This window comes from Aptenodytes forsteri, unplaced genomic scaffold (assembly GCF_000699145.1).
Source record: "Aptenodytes forsteri isolate BGI_AS27 unplaced genomic scaffold, ASM69914v1 Scaffold73, whole genome shotgun sequence".
NCBI lineage: Eukaryota > Metazoa > Chordata > Aves > Sphenisciformes > Spheniscidae > Aptenodytes > Aptenodytes forsteri.
In genome coordinates, this window is record NW_008796215.1 from 67,714 (window position 1) to 83,655 (window position 15,942).

Consider the following 15,942-nt stretch of genomic DNA (forward strand, 5'->3'; position numbering starts at 1 on the left):
AAGTTTACATATATATTATTGAGTCATTAGTGTGGATCTCCTTCATAAAACAGGTTGCAGATGAAAGGAGGTTAATACCTCAGCAATGCAAATTATGGTTTCTTCCCATGTCAAATTACAGCAAAATAGTTACAGACTGACATGGAGACAGTAAACAATTTGTTATCAGGAAAATCATGTTATATTCTTCTTTTTGACACCATGGGAAGTGCATGGCTGGGTGAACACGTGGAGTTCAGGGATTCATGGCAGGTGCTTCTCTTCACTGGTGAGACTGATGTTCCTGTGGCTGTAGACAAGTGGCTTCTTCCTTTTTTTATTCAGGTATTCTTTTGCCCATAAACATGTACTGTCTATTGAAATCTACCCATCCCCTGCTCCACTGCCTAGGGTACAACAGCCATGGGAGACATGTTTTTGAGGTTGACATCACCAGGCTTTTTGGTGCTGGGGGACAACCCTATTCTGCTCCAGGTAGGACAATTTAGATGTGAACATCCTCATTCTGTTTTTCCTTCAGCCCATGTTTTTTAGCCAGTCCTTTTCCTGACAGATAGTGTGCAGTAAGATAAGGAAATCACAGCATGGCCCTAAAACATCACAGGTATTCTCCGTGGTAACCTCTGCTGAGCATGGCCTGATGTGTTTGGGACGGGATGCAAACAAATGCCGCTGGCCACCAGAAAATCCCACATTACCTCAGGTGTTTCCCAAATCGCATTCTGTGATGGATGCCCTCCTGGTCCTTAGCAGTCCCGGGGGAGCTTGTGACGCATCCTTTGCAAGGCCCCTCTCTCAGGAAGAGCTTTGTGTCTCTTTCTTGGTATATAAAAGGCAACGCTAGTATTACATGTTACCCGTCTGCTGCTCCAGTTTATCCCTGGAACAGGACTGCTTTGTATCAGGCAAGAAAGTCCTTGTGTATAAGATGCAAATACATATGTATCCCTATATATTTACATATAGATATATGGATACATATACATAATAAATAACATGTATAAATATTTTATTAATTATTAAATAATAAATGTGTGGGGTTTTTTTTTCCCTGGAGTCTTGCTGGATGAAAGGTGTTGTAACATAAAATATTTTATTCATGGCTATGTTATCCAGACCGTGGCACCATTTTCCAGAGACATCATCTAATTCTGACATCTGAGAAACTCTTAGAATAAGATTTCGTGGTAACAACAAATAACAAAGGCAGAAAGATTGTGGAAAGGTAAAAAGGCTGATGGTGATTTGCAGCATGCAAGCTAAAAATTCCCTGCGGTCTCAGTCCTACGTCCCAGCCTCCTTATGCTGCTTCGCTGTTTAGTAGGGCTTCTTTTTTTTTAAAGGACAAGACAAACTGTCTAGCCGCAAGAATTTAAACAATGCTTTTAATCTGAGTGAAGAAATGTGCTTGTACTGCTTGACTGCCTTTAAAGTCCACTATTGCAGTATCTCAGCAAAAGGTGCATTTGTAGAACGGGGAGCTGTAGCTTAATGTAGCTGCGCCGTAAAGCCTATTTATCTCCACTGCGCTTGATTTACAGTTCTCAATAACCCCCTTGCCATCTTTTTGGCTGAGAAACCTTCAGAGGTGGTGCCTGCCATGGAGGGACACGGCTCCCCCCGGTGCTGCCCTGGTCCGAGCGGCACTGTCCCCACCATCCCGCAGCCAAAAAGCCAGCTGATAACTGATGTACGTTTTTAAATAACCTGTGTTTTAAGAAAAGGGAAATGTCACTGCAGCTTTTTACTCTGAAACCAAGGGGAAATGCACTGAACCGCACAAATTTTTCTTGAACAGAAATGAACTTTTACTCCCCAAGGGCTGGTGACATCTTGATGCTCTTTTTACATGGTTCAAGTGCCTGACATGAGCCTCTCCACCCTTCGTTTCCACATCTATCCTTCCGCTCTTAGCCCAACATACTCTGTTTCACAGGGTCCCGATATTGCTAGTGAGATTTTGTGTGCACACATCTGCACAGGCACGACAACCGTGTATGAGTGGGTTGTATAAAAGGTTGTATAAAACCCTATAAAAGGATAGAGATTCAGATAGTGTCTCTCGTTTCCCTTTAGGGGAGACAGCGCCAGATGCTGCTGCCGATAACAGCATCCCTGTGCTGCTCTGGGACCCAGCCCGGTGCCCCAACAGACTGGTGGGGGTAAAGCAGAGTCGCCGGCGTTTCCCATTCATTCCTGGAGCTCCTTGCTTTCCTTGACACGCCAAAACGTGCATCTTGTGGTTCTTGGCTGCATGAAGCATTTGATACGTGGCTTGTAAGGTCAGAAAGGTTGGCCGTTCCTGGGTACACACATTTTCTTAACACACGTTTGGGAGGCTCTATGCACTGCGTCAGTGAAAACAGCTCCACACACAGATATACATCCACATATTGGAAAGAAGGGAGACAGATGGTCTCTATTACCTCACGTAACCAAACGCAGGATGCAGATGATCCGAAACAATTAGAATGGGTGTTTTCCTATCACAGAGTTTTAAAGAGATTTCATTCATCACATACTTAGTGGCACAGCTCCAGCTCCAAGGACATATCTGAGACAGGGATTTAAAAATACTCATAATAAAGTTTTTCTGCTCAGTATAAAGCTGTGATTTTAAAGTGTAAAATGGCTTGACTCTTTAAAACCAGAAGTAAGTGCTATGCGCCACCCTGATCCTGTGAGTTTCCCTTTTCCAATGGGATCATGAGAGTGTTTCTCCACTTTCTTCATGCCAAGGACCACCTAAATTTTTAGGAAAATGAGTCAGCAGACCAATTGTATTACCGCTGCCACAACAGTTTCATTTACAGCAGCAAAACACTGGGCTGATCTTTGCACATCTGTGTATTTTCTCCATTTTGCCTCCTTGCTGCTGTGCTGTGAGAATGTGCATCGTTTCTATTTTTGAAAATAGTTTTAATTGGTACGTGGATCCTCTCCTAAAGTTTCAGGGACCAGTAGAGGTCCCCAGCCAGTGCTGCAAAATACTTGCCCGGGGCACTCCTTTCCAATCACCAGTTTACCTTGGCCCATCAGCATTGCAGCGGGATGAACTACTGTCTTTGGCCTCTCGCCGATGTAATTGCGCAGGAAGAAATGTCAGGTTCATACCAAGCTAGGAAAAATATTTATTTAGCAGGTGCGTACATGTTGGTTTTACCCCCCCACCCGCTGAAGCTGCTCAGCGCTTTGGAATGCTCCTTGCCTTTACGGAGGGGATTAATGGGCAGAGTGAAGGTTATTATCCTACAAACACAGCTGATCACATGAACCCGCCACTTCTCAGTGCCTCCTTAGAAGACAAAGATATGGGTTTGGAAAAGATCATTTGAAAGAGGGACCTAGAGAATCAGACCTTTAAATCCGTATTTAGTTCCTGATTGTTTTTCAGAACTGCTGCTCCTAAGTAACTCCTCCAGTTCAGTAGAAGTCATTGTAATAAAAAAATCTGTGTGTATGCATGCCATATATTATAAATCACTTTGTCTCCTATTGAAGCACAGCCACTTCTGGGTAAAAACACGGCAGATGTTTAACATGTCATGTCACAGCAGCTCTCTGTAGCAGATTTCAGCGGGACAGGAAGAATGCCATGAAACTGCAAGAAGGATTTAGTTAGGCGAGACGTAATTACCAAAGTTGGACTATGTCCAGGACACTGGGGCAAACCCTCCTGCCTTTGCAAATTTGATTTTAACAACTTTAATTTTAAACACCTGATAGTCGTATTTCTTGCCAAGGGAACAGATTGCTGAAAGTAAGAGGCAGCATTTCCTAAGCAAAAAAAGTCTCAGAAATGAAGAAAGGAAAAAAAAAGTTTCCTCCTATATGGTTTGTGACACCTCAGTGGGAAACCATGAAATAGCCACTGCAGAAACACATTTTCTGGGCTGTAGGTCAGCTCAGCTTATACTACCCCACAGCCCGAGACAATGTTTTGTGAGTGGAAGTGATGAATTGTAGAAAGTGGAACAGCACAGGGGGATCAGTGCAGGGAGGCCAGGTCAGAGCAGTGCAGAAACAAAACAAGAAGAACCTGCCTAAAAAGAAGAAAATTCAACTTCTTTTGCTATTAAAACATATTTACGCACCAGCATTTATTGATGACATTGCAAATATCCACATCCGACAACCAAATGGTTCAACACACCAGCTTGCTTATGTGGAATTCAACTGTGTCTACGGCATTGCAACAAAACAAGCAGAACAAAATGAATACCTGAAAGAAAGCACCTTGTATAACAGAGACCCTCTGAACCTCAGGAGAAACGCTGTTGACCTTGGCTACCCCTGAGATTTGCCATGTGAACAGAGCAAATCGTTTCTCACAGCAGTTCGCAAGCTTTGGAATAAGCAAGTCCTGATCCTGCTTTAGTGCAGCGGGATGGAGTAGGTGACTTCCCAGGCTTCCTTCCAACCAAACATTTCTGTGATATTAAGGCCCACCCCCAAAGCCTATTAACAAGGATCCAAAAGATAATGGTAAAATAGTAAAGCATCTACTGTAGCAAGTTGATAGCTTCTCCAGGAAACCAATACTATCCTATAGAAGGATACTTCAGAATAGATTCCAGAGGAGTTGCTTTAAGTAGAAGAAAGCTGTACTTGCATCACCCTGAAGATAACTGGAAGCACGTGGAGAATCTCTTTTCCTGGCTTTTTTGCCCAAGTGAAACAACCTTCTCCAATTGCTGCTGAAAGGAATTTAATGAAATAATCCATACCTGAGAGATTATTTCCACGTTTGTACAAAACATAAAACAAGTGTTCTGGGACTTGCTCTGTCCCATTTTCAGCTCAGGTTGTGTTGCACATGGGACACATTTATCTCGGATGGAAAAAGTCTGAACTACTGATTTCCCTAACGTGTACGCTGGTCACACCATGGTATCAGCGGAAACTAGGTTGTGGCTGTTGAGTAGTATATGGCCCTGAGTCACGCATGCAGCTTATATTCAAAAAAGAGGAAGGAGGAGGGCTCAGGTGGACGTTAATTGTACCTACTTATCAGCATACCAAAGTTACAATATGCTGTGGGTTCCTGATGCAGCCTCCCTTCTGCCTTGTACTGCTTACACAGCCACACAAGACCTTAAACCAGTGCTGCTACCCTGTCTTTAATGCCCAAAGTCTGAACGCATCCTCCTGCTTCTCATCATGAGAAAGTGCCACTTTGGGGTTTGGTGGGTGGCCACAGACCCCTGCAGCCCATCAAACTCACAGGTCAGCAAATAAGCCCTTAACAGCTTTGTTACAGGATTAAATCCTGTACGTTCAACACACTGTTTATGCCCAAGGAACGAAGCAGACCAAAGCTTCGGTGTATTGCTTTTTCAATCAGGTCTGCTGCCTCATTTAAAGAATGGGAATATTTTCGACCCACCTACTATTAAAAAAATATTATTATTACAGCTTTGCTACATACTGACATATACCCTTGTGCATACTGTGTTAAACAAGAAAGTACAATTCACAAGTTGAGCAAAATAATGAAATATTCCATGTTTCACTGTTTCCTCATCAGCATGGTAATGAAACACAGATATACTTTTATCTACCCTGGTGATGATGAAGCTCAGACACTAATCAGAGGTTTGTTGTTAGTTTTGGCTGTCACACACACAAAAATATAGCAGAAACCATTTTTCTTTATCTTTTAAAACTCCTGTAGAAAGGAGGCAATGGCTTTACACAGTTAGCTGCTTGTCCATTTATTCTGTAGAGTAAAAGGCCTAGTACAAAACATCCAGCCTCACTTCTCCTCTGGTGTAAATAAAGGTGGTTCCACCATAGATCAGTGGAGCTGTAATACAGTGTACACCAGGGGAGGATTAGGCCCTCTGCTACAAGTATGTAAATTTCCCATTTCAAACACCAGTATGAAAACAGTATTTCCCTCTCCTCCACCTTCTTCTGTGTTACTGTGTTATCTTCATCTCCAATATTCCATCATTTCAAAAAACATTGATAAATGTATAATCAGCAAGCAGAAAGATACCACATTGTCTAATCAGCAGAAAACTCTTTTCTACCCTAGCGTTGAGCTCCCAGTCACAATCACAGCTAATTAAGATGCTATAAACACGGACAGGCCAAATGTTCCACCACAGTCTCCACCTTTCAGTCTGAATGTATCGAAGTTCCACTCTAAGGCCAGTATCTGCATTGGTATCCAAAACCTGTTATTGATAATTTAAACAATTGTTTTATGAATTCCTATGACATTATAGTGTCCTGATCACAAAGCATTTAAGGCAGATACTTCCTTTTAAATGTACACTTAAGCACTAAGCTGTTTTGGAATTAGTATGAAAAAAAAAAAAAAGATCCTTCCTTGTTTCTTTGGGACAGCAGTACGTTGACAGTCATTCTTTCTCCTAATAAAGAGAAGCATCCCTTTTCCCCTTGAAAGAAGAAGACTCAGCTACTTCACGATAACCTCATGCATGGCAGACTTTAGGGCTTTTATGCACAGCTCGTGCCATCCTGGTCAGAAAGTAATTCTGCAAGTAACCTTGCTACAAACCAAAAAGGTGCACGGTGTCATTGGTCTGCTTTAAAATTACTAACACATGGAGAGACAGTTGCGCAATTTTTCTTAATTAGAGAAAATCACCACACTTTAAAAAAGAGAATAGACTGTTCTAATCACAAGCAAAGTTTAAAAATAAAACCAAACACACAAAAAGCCCAGTCCCACACCTTTATGCTACAACACAACGGGCTGAAAAGCGTGTAACAGACTTGCCTGGCCCACAAACACACTGAAGGCTCTGCGAGCAGCAGTTGCCAGGTTGGCCCTCATCCTGCTTCATTTGGGTAAAACTCCCCTTGACATCAGCTGGAGCAAGGTTTGTTCCTAACTAAATAAAAAATTCAAGAGGGACAATCGTACCTTGTGACTCTTGTATGTAGCTGGAAACAGGCTCTGACCCTGCAATTTGCTGAGCATCTTTATCTCAGCATACAGAAACAGACTGAAATCACTGCCTTGTGCCATTTTGGGGAAAATCAACTATTATTTATGTCTAAACACTTGTAGCTCTTAATGGGAAAAAAGAAATGCACTAAACTCTCCTGATGTTGCATGTAATGCAGGGTGTATGACTTGCTTACACCACTTCTCGTGTGTACACCTGACACACACACACGAGCACGCTGATTTTTACTATGCAAGAGAAACCTTAGTTTGTTTGGATTCGACATAAAAAGCAGCAGTCCATCATCTCATGTCGTTCTAAACCCCTGACATTTACAGAGGTCTTTCCAAACGAGTTCATTAAACACTGCGTGCATCTTAAGGCCATATGCAGCAGTGTAATTTAGAGCATATATTTTATAGGTTTCTTTTTCTGGTTTACCCACTGATTATTATGTGCTGTAAAACCTCAATTATCCCAACTAGTCAGGGGAATAAGAAAGGGAACTAAAAAGTAGGTAATGGAAAAGTATATGTTAACAAATGCCATGGAAAAGCAGTCCATGCAACACCAAGACTGTTGCACGTGTAACGTTTCAGTGTTATTAATGCCCTTTCTCTTCTTATAGAAGGATTAGTAGTATGAATAAAAAGCACAAAATGGCAACTAAACAGTCTCCCTCATTCTTACTATGTTCTTACAACCAGCAGGCATTTTAAAACACTGTGGACAAAAGCACAGCAAATTTTACCTTCCTTTTCACCCTGCAAACTCATAGACCTAGATGGAACAGCACAACCCAAAATACAGGCTGGATTTGGCCCAGCTGGTAACAGGAATGACTTGAAAGATACAAGAATATATCTGAAAATTTCTCCCCATAACATATAAGTTTAACCACCTAATTCTTGCAGAGGGGGCAGACATACAGGGCTAAAATGGCTGCTGATATAAATGGAAACTTTCCCAAATAATTTCAGCTGTCTCCATTTACAGCCCAGCAATATATACGTTTGGCACCCAAGCGCTGTTACTTATGCCCTGAATAGTTGCAAGCACAAAATTCTGTACCTGAAAAAAAAATCACAGAAAGGGCTGGGAATTTTTTTTAGTGTGTCAGACCTGTAAAGCTGAGATGGTGAAACTTAGTAAGCCGTCCCTGCTAAAACCAAAAAAGAGGGTATGTAAAGATGTGACAACATCAAAGACCCCAACTGTACAGTGACTTGTCCAAGCACATTATTACACGTATACAGTTGTTTTAACTGTTTACCACTTTCTCACGTACGGTGACTTTTAATGCACGTTAAACTGCTAGCCAATTTCTGTAGTGTCCAAACTTGCTTACCAGTGGTTTTTAAGGCCAGTAATTTCTCATCAAAGTGATTCCAGTTGATTTGGCCTGACCCCATCGCAAGGAAAGTATTTTCTGTTTTCACTGCTGCTGTCACGAATACGTCTTTGTGGGATGCCCCTAAGTGTCCGCAGCCTGCACACCTGGTTTTTGAAGGTTGAGGAAGCTTGGCAGATGTTTCCAACCTCTCCAGTGCAGAGCAATCATCTCCTTGCTTTCAAGAAGCTGACTTCTTCGCAGCAGCGTGCATATTCATTTTGACTTGCTTCTTTGCCGAGTAGTAATCTGGAGAACAACACATTAACAGAATTAACGCTATGACACTGATAACTGCTGCTTTTCAAGAAATCTCTCAAATCTCGTTTTCGTGTTGAAGAAGTCATTTAGACTTCTCTATGGCTCATGAATGAACAAAACTAATACCTTTAGAATGTTCCACATAAAGCTATGTAATACCAAGCAAAACAAAGGAAATGTGCTGGCTTTTATCCAGTTGAGATCAAAAGACTTTGGACGCTCTTATGCAAGCTGAGCAATGTGACATTTCACTCCAACTTTTAGATCCACGGCTGCAGTGCTTTCCAGACATAGGTTTTTTTTCCTCCTTAAAAATAACAAAAAATACTCTGCAAAATAACATCAGAAGAACTGTATATATGGGGTGCTTTATTTCTGCTTATTAGATCAAACTGCAGATTCAAGGAGGACTGCATAAAACCTTGTACTGTCACTGAATTATAACTAATTCTTTGCTCAGAGAGTAAGCACTGTGGCTGATGAGGAGAACACCCATTACGTTTTCATACATACGTGTGGCTGAATCTTTGTTTCAGGTGCAAACGTAAATCAACCTTAACTACAGAACTGTAATTACGACACAGGAGTTTCCCTATGAGTTCTTTCTCTGCCTCCCAGCCTCGCACAAAAAATACATACTTTTTTCAGGTAAATAAGGCAGAATGAGCTGAAATGGAAGGTAGATGCTTATTTATATTTAGAGTTCATGGGGTTTACCTGGTAAAAATTGTCTGTATTCGTAATAATGAATTCGCTCCAATTTCAGTTGAGGATGTGGGCTCTATGATATTTAAACCTGAGCTTTCTGTATAGTCAAATTGGCAACACCTATTGAGTCCTAGCAGCACGAAGTCTTGCATTAATTTCAATGCAGAACATTATTGGCAGGATGGCTAAAGTTCTGCAGGCTTTCACAGCCAAGCTTGTGCAAGGAAATTCCTGCAGCCAACCTCCTTAAGGATACGTCTGCATGGCACAGTGCAATGGAGTGCAGCCGTCCCTGAGCTAGCCCTAAGTTAAACTTCTGGAGCAGGACGTAATCCCAAGGAGAGTATATTCTCCCGGGCAGGAGCGTGCACTGCTAACTCAGTAGAAAAGCAAATCCCACCATTACTCTAACCTGTTGTATTCTCTCTGTGAAGCAGCAGAGGAAAGGAATAGCAGTAAGAAAAACAAACTTACATTACCAAATGTAATCCTTACTACTTATTTCTCCTATTTAAAAGACTTCTATATAGCTATCCTCCATTTTATTTTGGGAAAAGAAATGCATTAGGAATTATGCTTAGTAGATGAAATTCAGAAAAGACTTAAATAGCTGGTATTCCCATTTCTGCCTGTGAAGAATTTTAGCAAAAGCCCAACTGCTCAGATGCCCACATAACGGAGCCTAGTTTCAAAATTGATAGAGGCATTTAAAATTAAGCCAGGGGGATGCAGCTTCCCCAGAGCCATATTCAGATGACCTAGCCTCCATCTAGGATGCTAAACAGAGTCCATGGAAATTGGCTGGCTTGCCTAAGGGACCCTAAACAGCACTTGTACCGGCATAAGTAAGGTACTGAGGAGGATGCTGCCTGCAGCCTGTCAGTAGGAAAGCCTGGCCACAGGGAGCTAGGAGGGAAAGATTTCTGTTGTTTAAATATACCTACCTAAATACCTGCTTTCCTTTCCTCCCCATTTTCTCCCCAGCCATCTTGCATGAACTATCCGCTTCAGAAGTAAGACCAGCTAGTGAAAACATAGGGTTGTTACCAATTTTCTCTCTTTGACCTTTTGCAAAGGAGGCAAGGATGTACGAATGTCTCCCAGGAGAGCCAAGGCCTAAGTATATCAGACTGAGCCAAGCCAAAAAGTCTGGAAGAGAAGAAGAGGAGTGAAGAGCTGGCATGGTTTGCCAACCTTGATTAGTAGGGGGGAAAAAAAAAAAGAAAGTAAAAAGTGAAAAAGGCTTATAGCCTATATCTGAGCTGCTTTTGAATTTGAGGCTCTCCCAGAAAACAGAGCAGAACCACACTGGGTCCGCAATGAAAAAGAGAGAATGGAGATGGAGTAAATCTACATAAAAGGGTTGGGAGATAGAAGGGAAAATCTACTTTTGTACTGGTTAGCTCTCTGCATGTCTGAGGAGTCAAATGCAGCAGGAAAACCTCTGCTCCTTCCACTCTGGAGGCGCCAATGCCCACAAAACCCCATGGTTGGTTTTTAATATATCGATATTTATTTAATGGGCCACAGCTGTCTTTGAAAGTCTAAATTAAACGCACATTGTTGGATCTTAATGTAAAGCATTACAGTGTTCTTGTTGACCAAAGCAGAACGCAGATAACTGAGTTCAAATCCAACCTCAGATCCTAATCCTAAACTAACCTTTCATTACAGGATGGCAGAAGATGAGCAAAGGGGTGGAAGCATGGGGACAGACCGTATCAGTATGTGTCACTTTTCCTGGCTCAGTTTTGCCTGAATTACTTCAGTCGTGCCCAGAGGGACAAGGTTCCTGCAGCTAGAGGGAAACTTCTAATGCATCCTTCAGCTGGCCGTAAGAAGGATGTGTGTGTGTGTGCGTGCGCGCGCGCCTGTGAGAGAAGGATTGAGAGACGGACTGATCTCCAAGCCTCACCAAAAGAGAAGACTGCAAACGGTTTTCCTGGCCCACCTTGCACACCCAGATTCCTTGGGGAGAAGGGTACTGTTGTTAGACTAAAGTGTTTTATGAAAACACGTGGGAAAGTGTTAAACTGTGCAGCGTGGTATCTTGGTTTCCACATCCCCTGATGAAATGTTTCTTGCCTGGGGAAAACAAAACAGAAGAAAAATATCCCCTGGAAATATCTGCATAATTTACTCCCACATACCTAGTGAGAGATTTACAGTTGAACAGCAGTTCCCTCAAACCATCACAACATTGTGCTCTGAATTACATTTCTGTACTCCTACCTGTAAATTACACTGTTAATTAGTTAATGGCTGTAAAGTGCTTTGGAGAAGAAAAGAGCACTCATTAAATATCATTGTTCTGTACTCCAGTGTGCAATGTTCCACTCTTCATTAATCTCCAACCTCTTCCTGAACCTCTCGCTAGCAATTAAGTTTCATACCCTCAAATAGCAAATTAGTCTATTGTCTGACTTAACTGAGATCAACATCACTGTTCAGAAAGTGTTTCCTGAAACCTTAGCTTCAATTATCTTCTAGGCAATTTCAAGCTGGTGTCTCACATCAAATTCCCAAAAGAAAATCCTTGGTCTACATCTTGAAAACCTCAGTCTTGGATAAACGAAAACCCCAATACAGACAAGGGAAATCTAATATATGGGATCAGATTTTTCAAACAAACTCAAATCCCGTTGAGAAGAGAAAATGCGGGGCCAGATGTTCAGAAGAGCTTAGCATGCAGGATGCTGAGGACTTTCAAAAACCTGATGCTTTTTTATGGGTGCTGAAACCCACTCCTTTGTACATCTGGCAGCAAGTCCTGGCGAGAGGCATTTGAAAACCTAGCCCCTTCTGCTGCCTGGCCAAGTTTAAGATCGATTTGCCCTTAAAATTCCTGGATGCCTTCACTGAGTATAATATCCAAGCTGAAGTTAGCAGGAGACCTGGCTGCTTTCTCTGGTTTCTGGTCTTCCTCCTAGGGCTTAGCTGGCGTATTGCACTCGGGAAAGGGTGCACACAGCCAAATGTATGAGCAAGCAAAAAACCAAAAACTCCCATCTGATGGGCAACCCTGTTTTCCTGTTGGGTTCCTGCTTGAGGAATCACCTCACTACTTTTCTTAGACTGCCTTTTTAAACATCTAACCCTACTAACCATCCCAACTACCCTCCCGCAAGAAATGGTCGTTATCTGATTGCTCTGTGACAAGCCCTAAACAGACCCCAGGGCCAGGAGGGGGGTTGTGTCACAGCACCTTTGAAGAACACAAGCCCCGTGCCCATCGATTTAGAGCGTGCCTTCCTCCTCTTGCTGATGCTTCTTTGAAGGTTTTGCACTTTCTTAAAGCAAGACTGGTTTATGGGCCCACCAGATAATTTCTAAGCAGCTGCTGGGACCAGGTTTGATCATCTGAGCCACACCAGGGTCTCACACACCTGTCAAAGCTGTCTGTCTTCTTTCCTTCCCTTCCGAGATCCTCTTGCCCCCTGTTTTCTCAGAAGTTTTGGGTTTCTCAGTCAGTGCCACCTGGGCAAAGTGGTGACTCTTGTCCTCCCTCCTCAGTGACCAGTTCAAGTGCTGCAGTGGTCTCCGAGCATCTCCCACCATGCAGCTGTGGTAGAAGGTGGGCACCTCGTGGCCCTCAAGCTCTTCCCACTGCAGAAGCCCCTCCGTCGGCACATCCCGGAGGAAATCGAAATTCCACTTCTGCTGGGCCCCCTCAACACTGTGGCGCAGCATGTGCTGGAAGTCCTGCCGCAGCTGCTCGTGGTCTACGGGGCCAAAGAGGTTCCTCCGGGCGCGGGTTGTCTTCCCTGGCTTCTGCTCCATCTTCTCTCCCTGGTGCCGCTCTCTGGCGAGTGTATACAGCAGTGACTCCCTGCCAAGGACAGAAGACCATCAGCCACCCTTTGCACATTCAGTTTAGTGGGCACTGCATACTCTTTCAGGGGAGTGTGGCAGTAAATCTAGATACTTTTGATCCTGCTACAGGAAATCTTGGCTTACTTTGAAGGAAATTTATCCCAATCTCCAGTCCAGAGTGAGAATTCCCACCTATAGGGTATGTCTACAGAAGGATGGGGAAGGGTGAAAAGCCCTCACCTCTTTTGTGCACCCTTATTTCAGTGAACACTGAGTGAGGGCTTGCCCTAAGGGGACAGAGACCCACGAGGAACTGGACAACATCCCTTGAGGTAGTGCAGCAAAAGACAGAAAAAACAGAAGTAGTACTTGGGGAAAACAGCCACGTGTATCACTTTAAACAAGGGAAAGAGCCTGAGAAGGAGAATTTCCAAGACAACAAAGGGTGATAGCAATCAGTAAAGTACAGAAGACATGTTTAATTTTACAGTGAAGGTGGTATCTCTTTCCTGACTACTCTTACCATTTGTTTTGCAGTGTCAGCCAAGTTGGAAGCTAAAGATGATCAGAGCAATCACCTGTTTCTTGCCTGACATTTTCATTCCCTTTTCTTGAAGAAATTGCATGAGAAATAGTCCCAGTCACAAATGAAAACAGTCTTTCCTACAATGGCAAATCCCAATCAAGCATCAGTAGGTGGACTTTTCATTTGGTAGGACAGAAGAGATGGGGTTTGCACCCTCCTCTGGCAGGTAAGGTGGGGACACAGCAAGGTGGAGTGGAGAAACCCATTTGGTAGGACAGAAGAGATGGGGTTTGCACCCTCCTCTGGCAGGTAAGGTGGGGACACAGCAAGGTGGAGAAGAGAAATGAGGCATTTTGCAGATTTCATAGGCCAGAAGGGCATAAACATACCAAATACATTCACCCACTAATTCCTGCACCAGGTCTTTAATTTGTGGAAGAGCTTGAAAATATATCTTAAAGGTCATTCAATTCTTTCTCTCTCTGGATCCACAAAACTCAGCCCCTCTCACAAGCTGTGATGCGAAGCAGTGGACAGGCTAAAAAGAAACCTCAGAGAAACATTAACAAACAGCCAAATTCTGGATTTGTTGCGCTACTGAATTCTGAAGGGTATAGAGAGTTAGGGAACAGAGCTGCGAGAGGTCAGCTGGTGATTTGTCTACAGACTGTCCAGATAGTCAGAGCAGCAGAGCTCCTGCAGAACCTCAAGCTTTGGGCTTGGTCTCCAACATCCCAAAGGAAGCTTCAGCCACAGCAGACACAAACCCAGATGTGACTGGTATAATCACCCCTCCCCCCCCCTCCCCCCGTATTATCTTTGCAGCATTGTATCTAATCCACGTGAACTCTGAGCATCCCCTCGCAATCACACCCCAAGTGCCTACTCTGAAAATGTCACTTGGTGGCTCCGGTATCAAGACCTTGTCAGCAACAGGGCGGTGTTGGCACTTAGATAGTTCTGCACATAGTCTGCCACAGAAAACTCAGATACTGAGGGATGTGGCTACCTCCTCCTAGGTAGAAGCTGATTGTCAGTTCTGCAGCTGATAACGCACCTGAGCAGTGGAAGTCCAAAGAGGTAGACCAGCTCCTGCATCCGTTCGTAAATCTTACGCCCTGCCCACAGCAGCTCTGAACCAGGGTCCCACAAACGCATGGCCCACAGCCACAGTTAAGTGAACCAGAAAGTGCCAGGTCCAGGTTGCCCTTCTGGTGCACTGATTGATTTCCAAATGTTGGGTGTGGCTCTCTGGAGGCTGATGTCTCCCATGGAGCTCCAGGATGGGAAACAGAGTAGTCCTATTCGGTCTGGGACACCATCTGGGGCTGATCATTAGGTCTGATGAGACTACAGTGCCTCCTGGGCCCCAGCCAGTCCCTCCGGTGGTACCACACCATGCCGTGTGGTTACACCAGCTCGTTTGGTGTGAGCCGTCAGCACTCAGCTGCCAACGGGAGCAAAGCTGACAGTTGCCCACCAGATGCTCCTCGGTCCCCGCAGGGCCTAGGAAAGGTAGGAAAGCTCTTTTCCTGAGGAAAAGCAGCTGAGAGCACAACGACAAGGATAATCCTCTAGGTGGCATCCAGAATCCCCAAACTTCACACAAAACTTTCTCGAGGTTGCACACAGCCTTGCCCTTAGCCGTCGGGATACTCGGCGGTGCCGGCTGTCGCTATAGCTAATAACAATCACACCTCCGTTGCTTCTTCATCTGGTGCCAAGCCCTCGGCTGCTTAAACTGAGTTCATTCAAAGGCAATTGGGTCTTAGGAAAAGGCAAAAGGTCTTAGGAAAGGACACGCAGTGCTTTGCAGGAATATTCCTCTTTCTTAGAAACCTTCCTCATACGTATTAGGAACTGCCTGTTTGATATCAGTGAACCGGGGTTAGAAAGAAAAAAGGTATTTATCAAACAACTATGGCCTTTCCTAATAGCATATTTTAATATCACACAGGAATAAACTAGAAAAGAGACTGCCTTGCTCTATTAATGATTATGGCTATTCCAGTGCAGCCTGCAAATCCAGTGCCTTCTCTTTAAGACTGTCTAATTCCAGGTGTTTCAAAGGAAGATAAAAAGCCAGCAGAGAGGATAATTATAGAATAACCTTTCCCTATGGAAAGTTTCCTCCTAATGCTCTTAATTATGTCATGAATCACAAATGCTTCTAACTCTTCTAAACTTACATCATGTGTATATACTGCCTGTTGCCATCTCCATTATTTATGGTCGCATCCACGGTGAAACCCTGGCCCTACTGCAGCAGAACCAGGATGTGGGCCCTCGCTTTTTTGAGGACTCTTTCCAGGTCTTGGCTC

At 43.6% G+C, this 15,942-nt stretch overlaps 1 protein-coding gene across 1 annotated transcript; it reads right to left on the minus strand.

The window, feature by feature from the left end:
- Positions 1–3,990: 3,990 nt before the first annotated feature.
- Positions 3,991–13,062, minus strand: LOC103906559 (cyclin-dependent kinase inhibitor 1). The gene is made up of 2 exons (XM_009288488.1): positions 12,669–13,062; positions 3,991–8,562 (listed from the first exon to the last, which is right to left on the minus strand). Exons 1-2 carry the CDS (start codon positions 13,060–13,062, stop codon positions 8,495–8,497), a joined length of 462 nt encoding a protein of 153 aa, XP_009286763.1. The 3' UTR covers positions 3,991–8,494.
- Between the last annotated feature and the right edge of the window lie 2,880 nt (positions 13,063–15,942).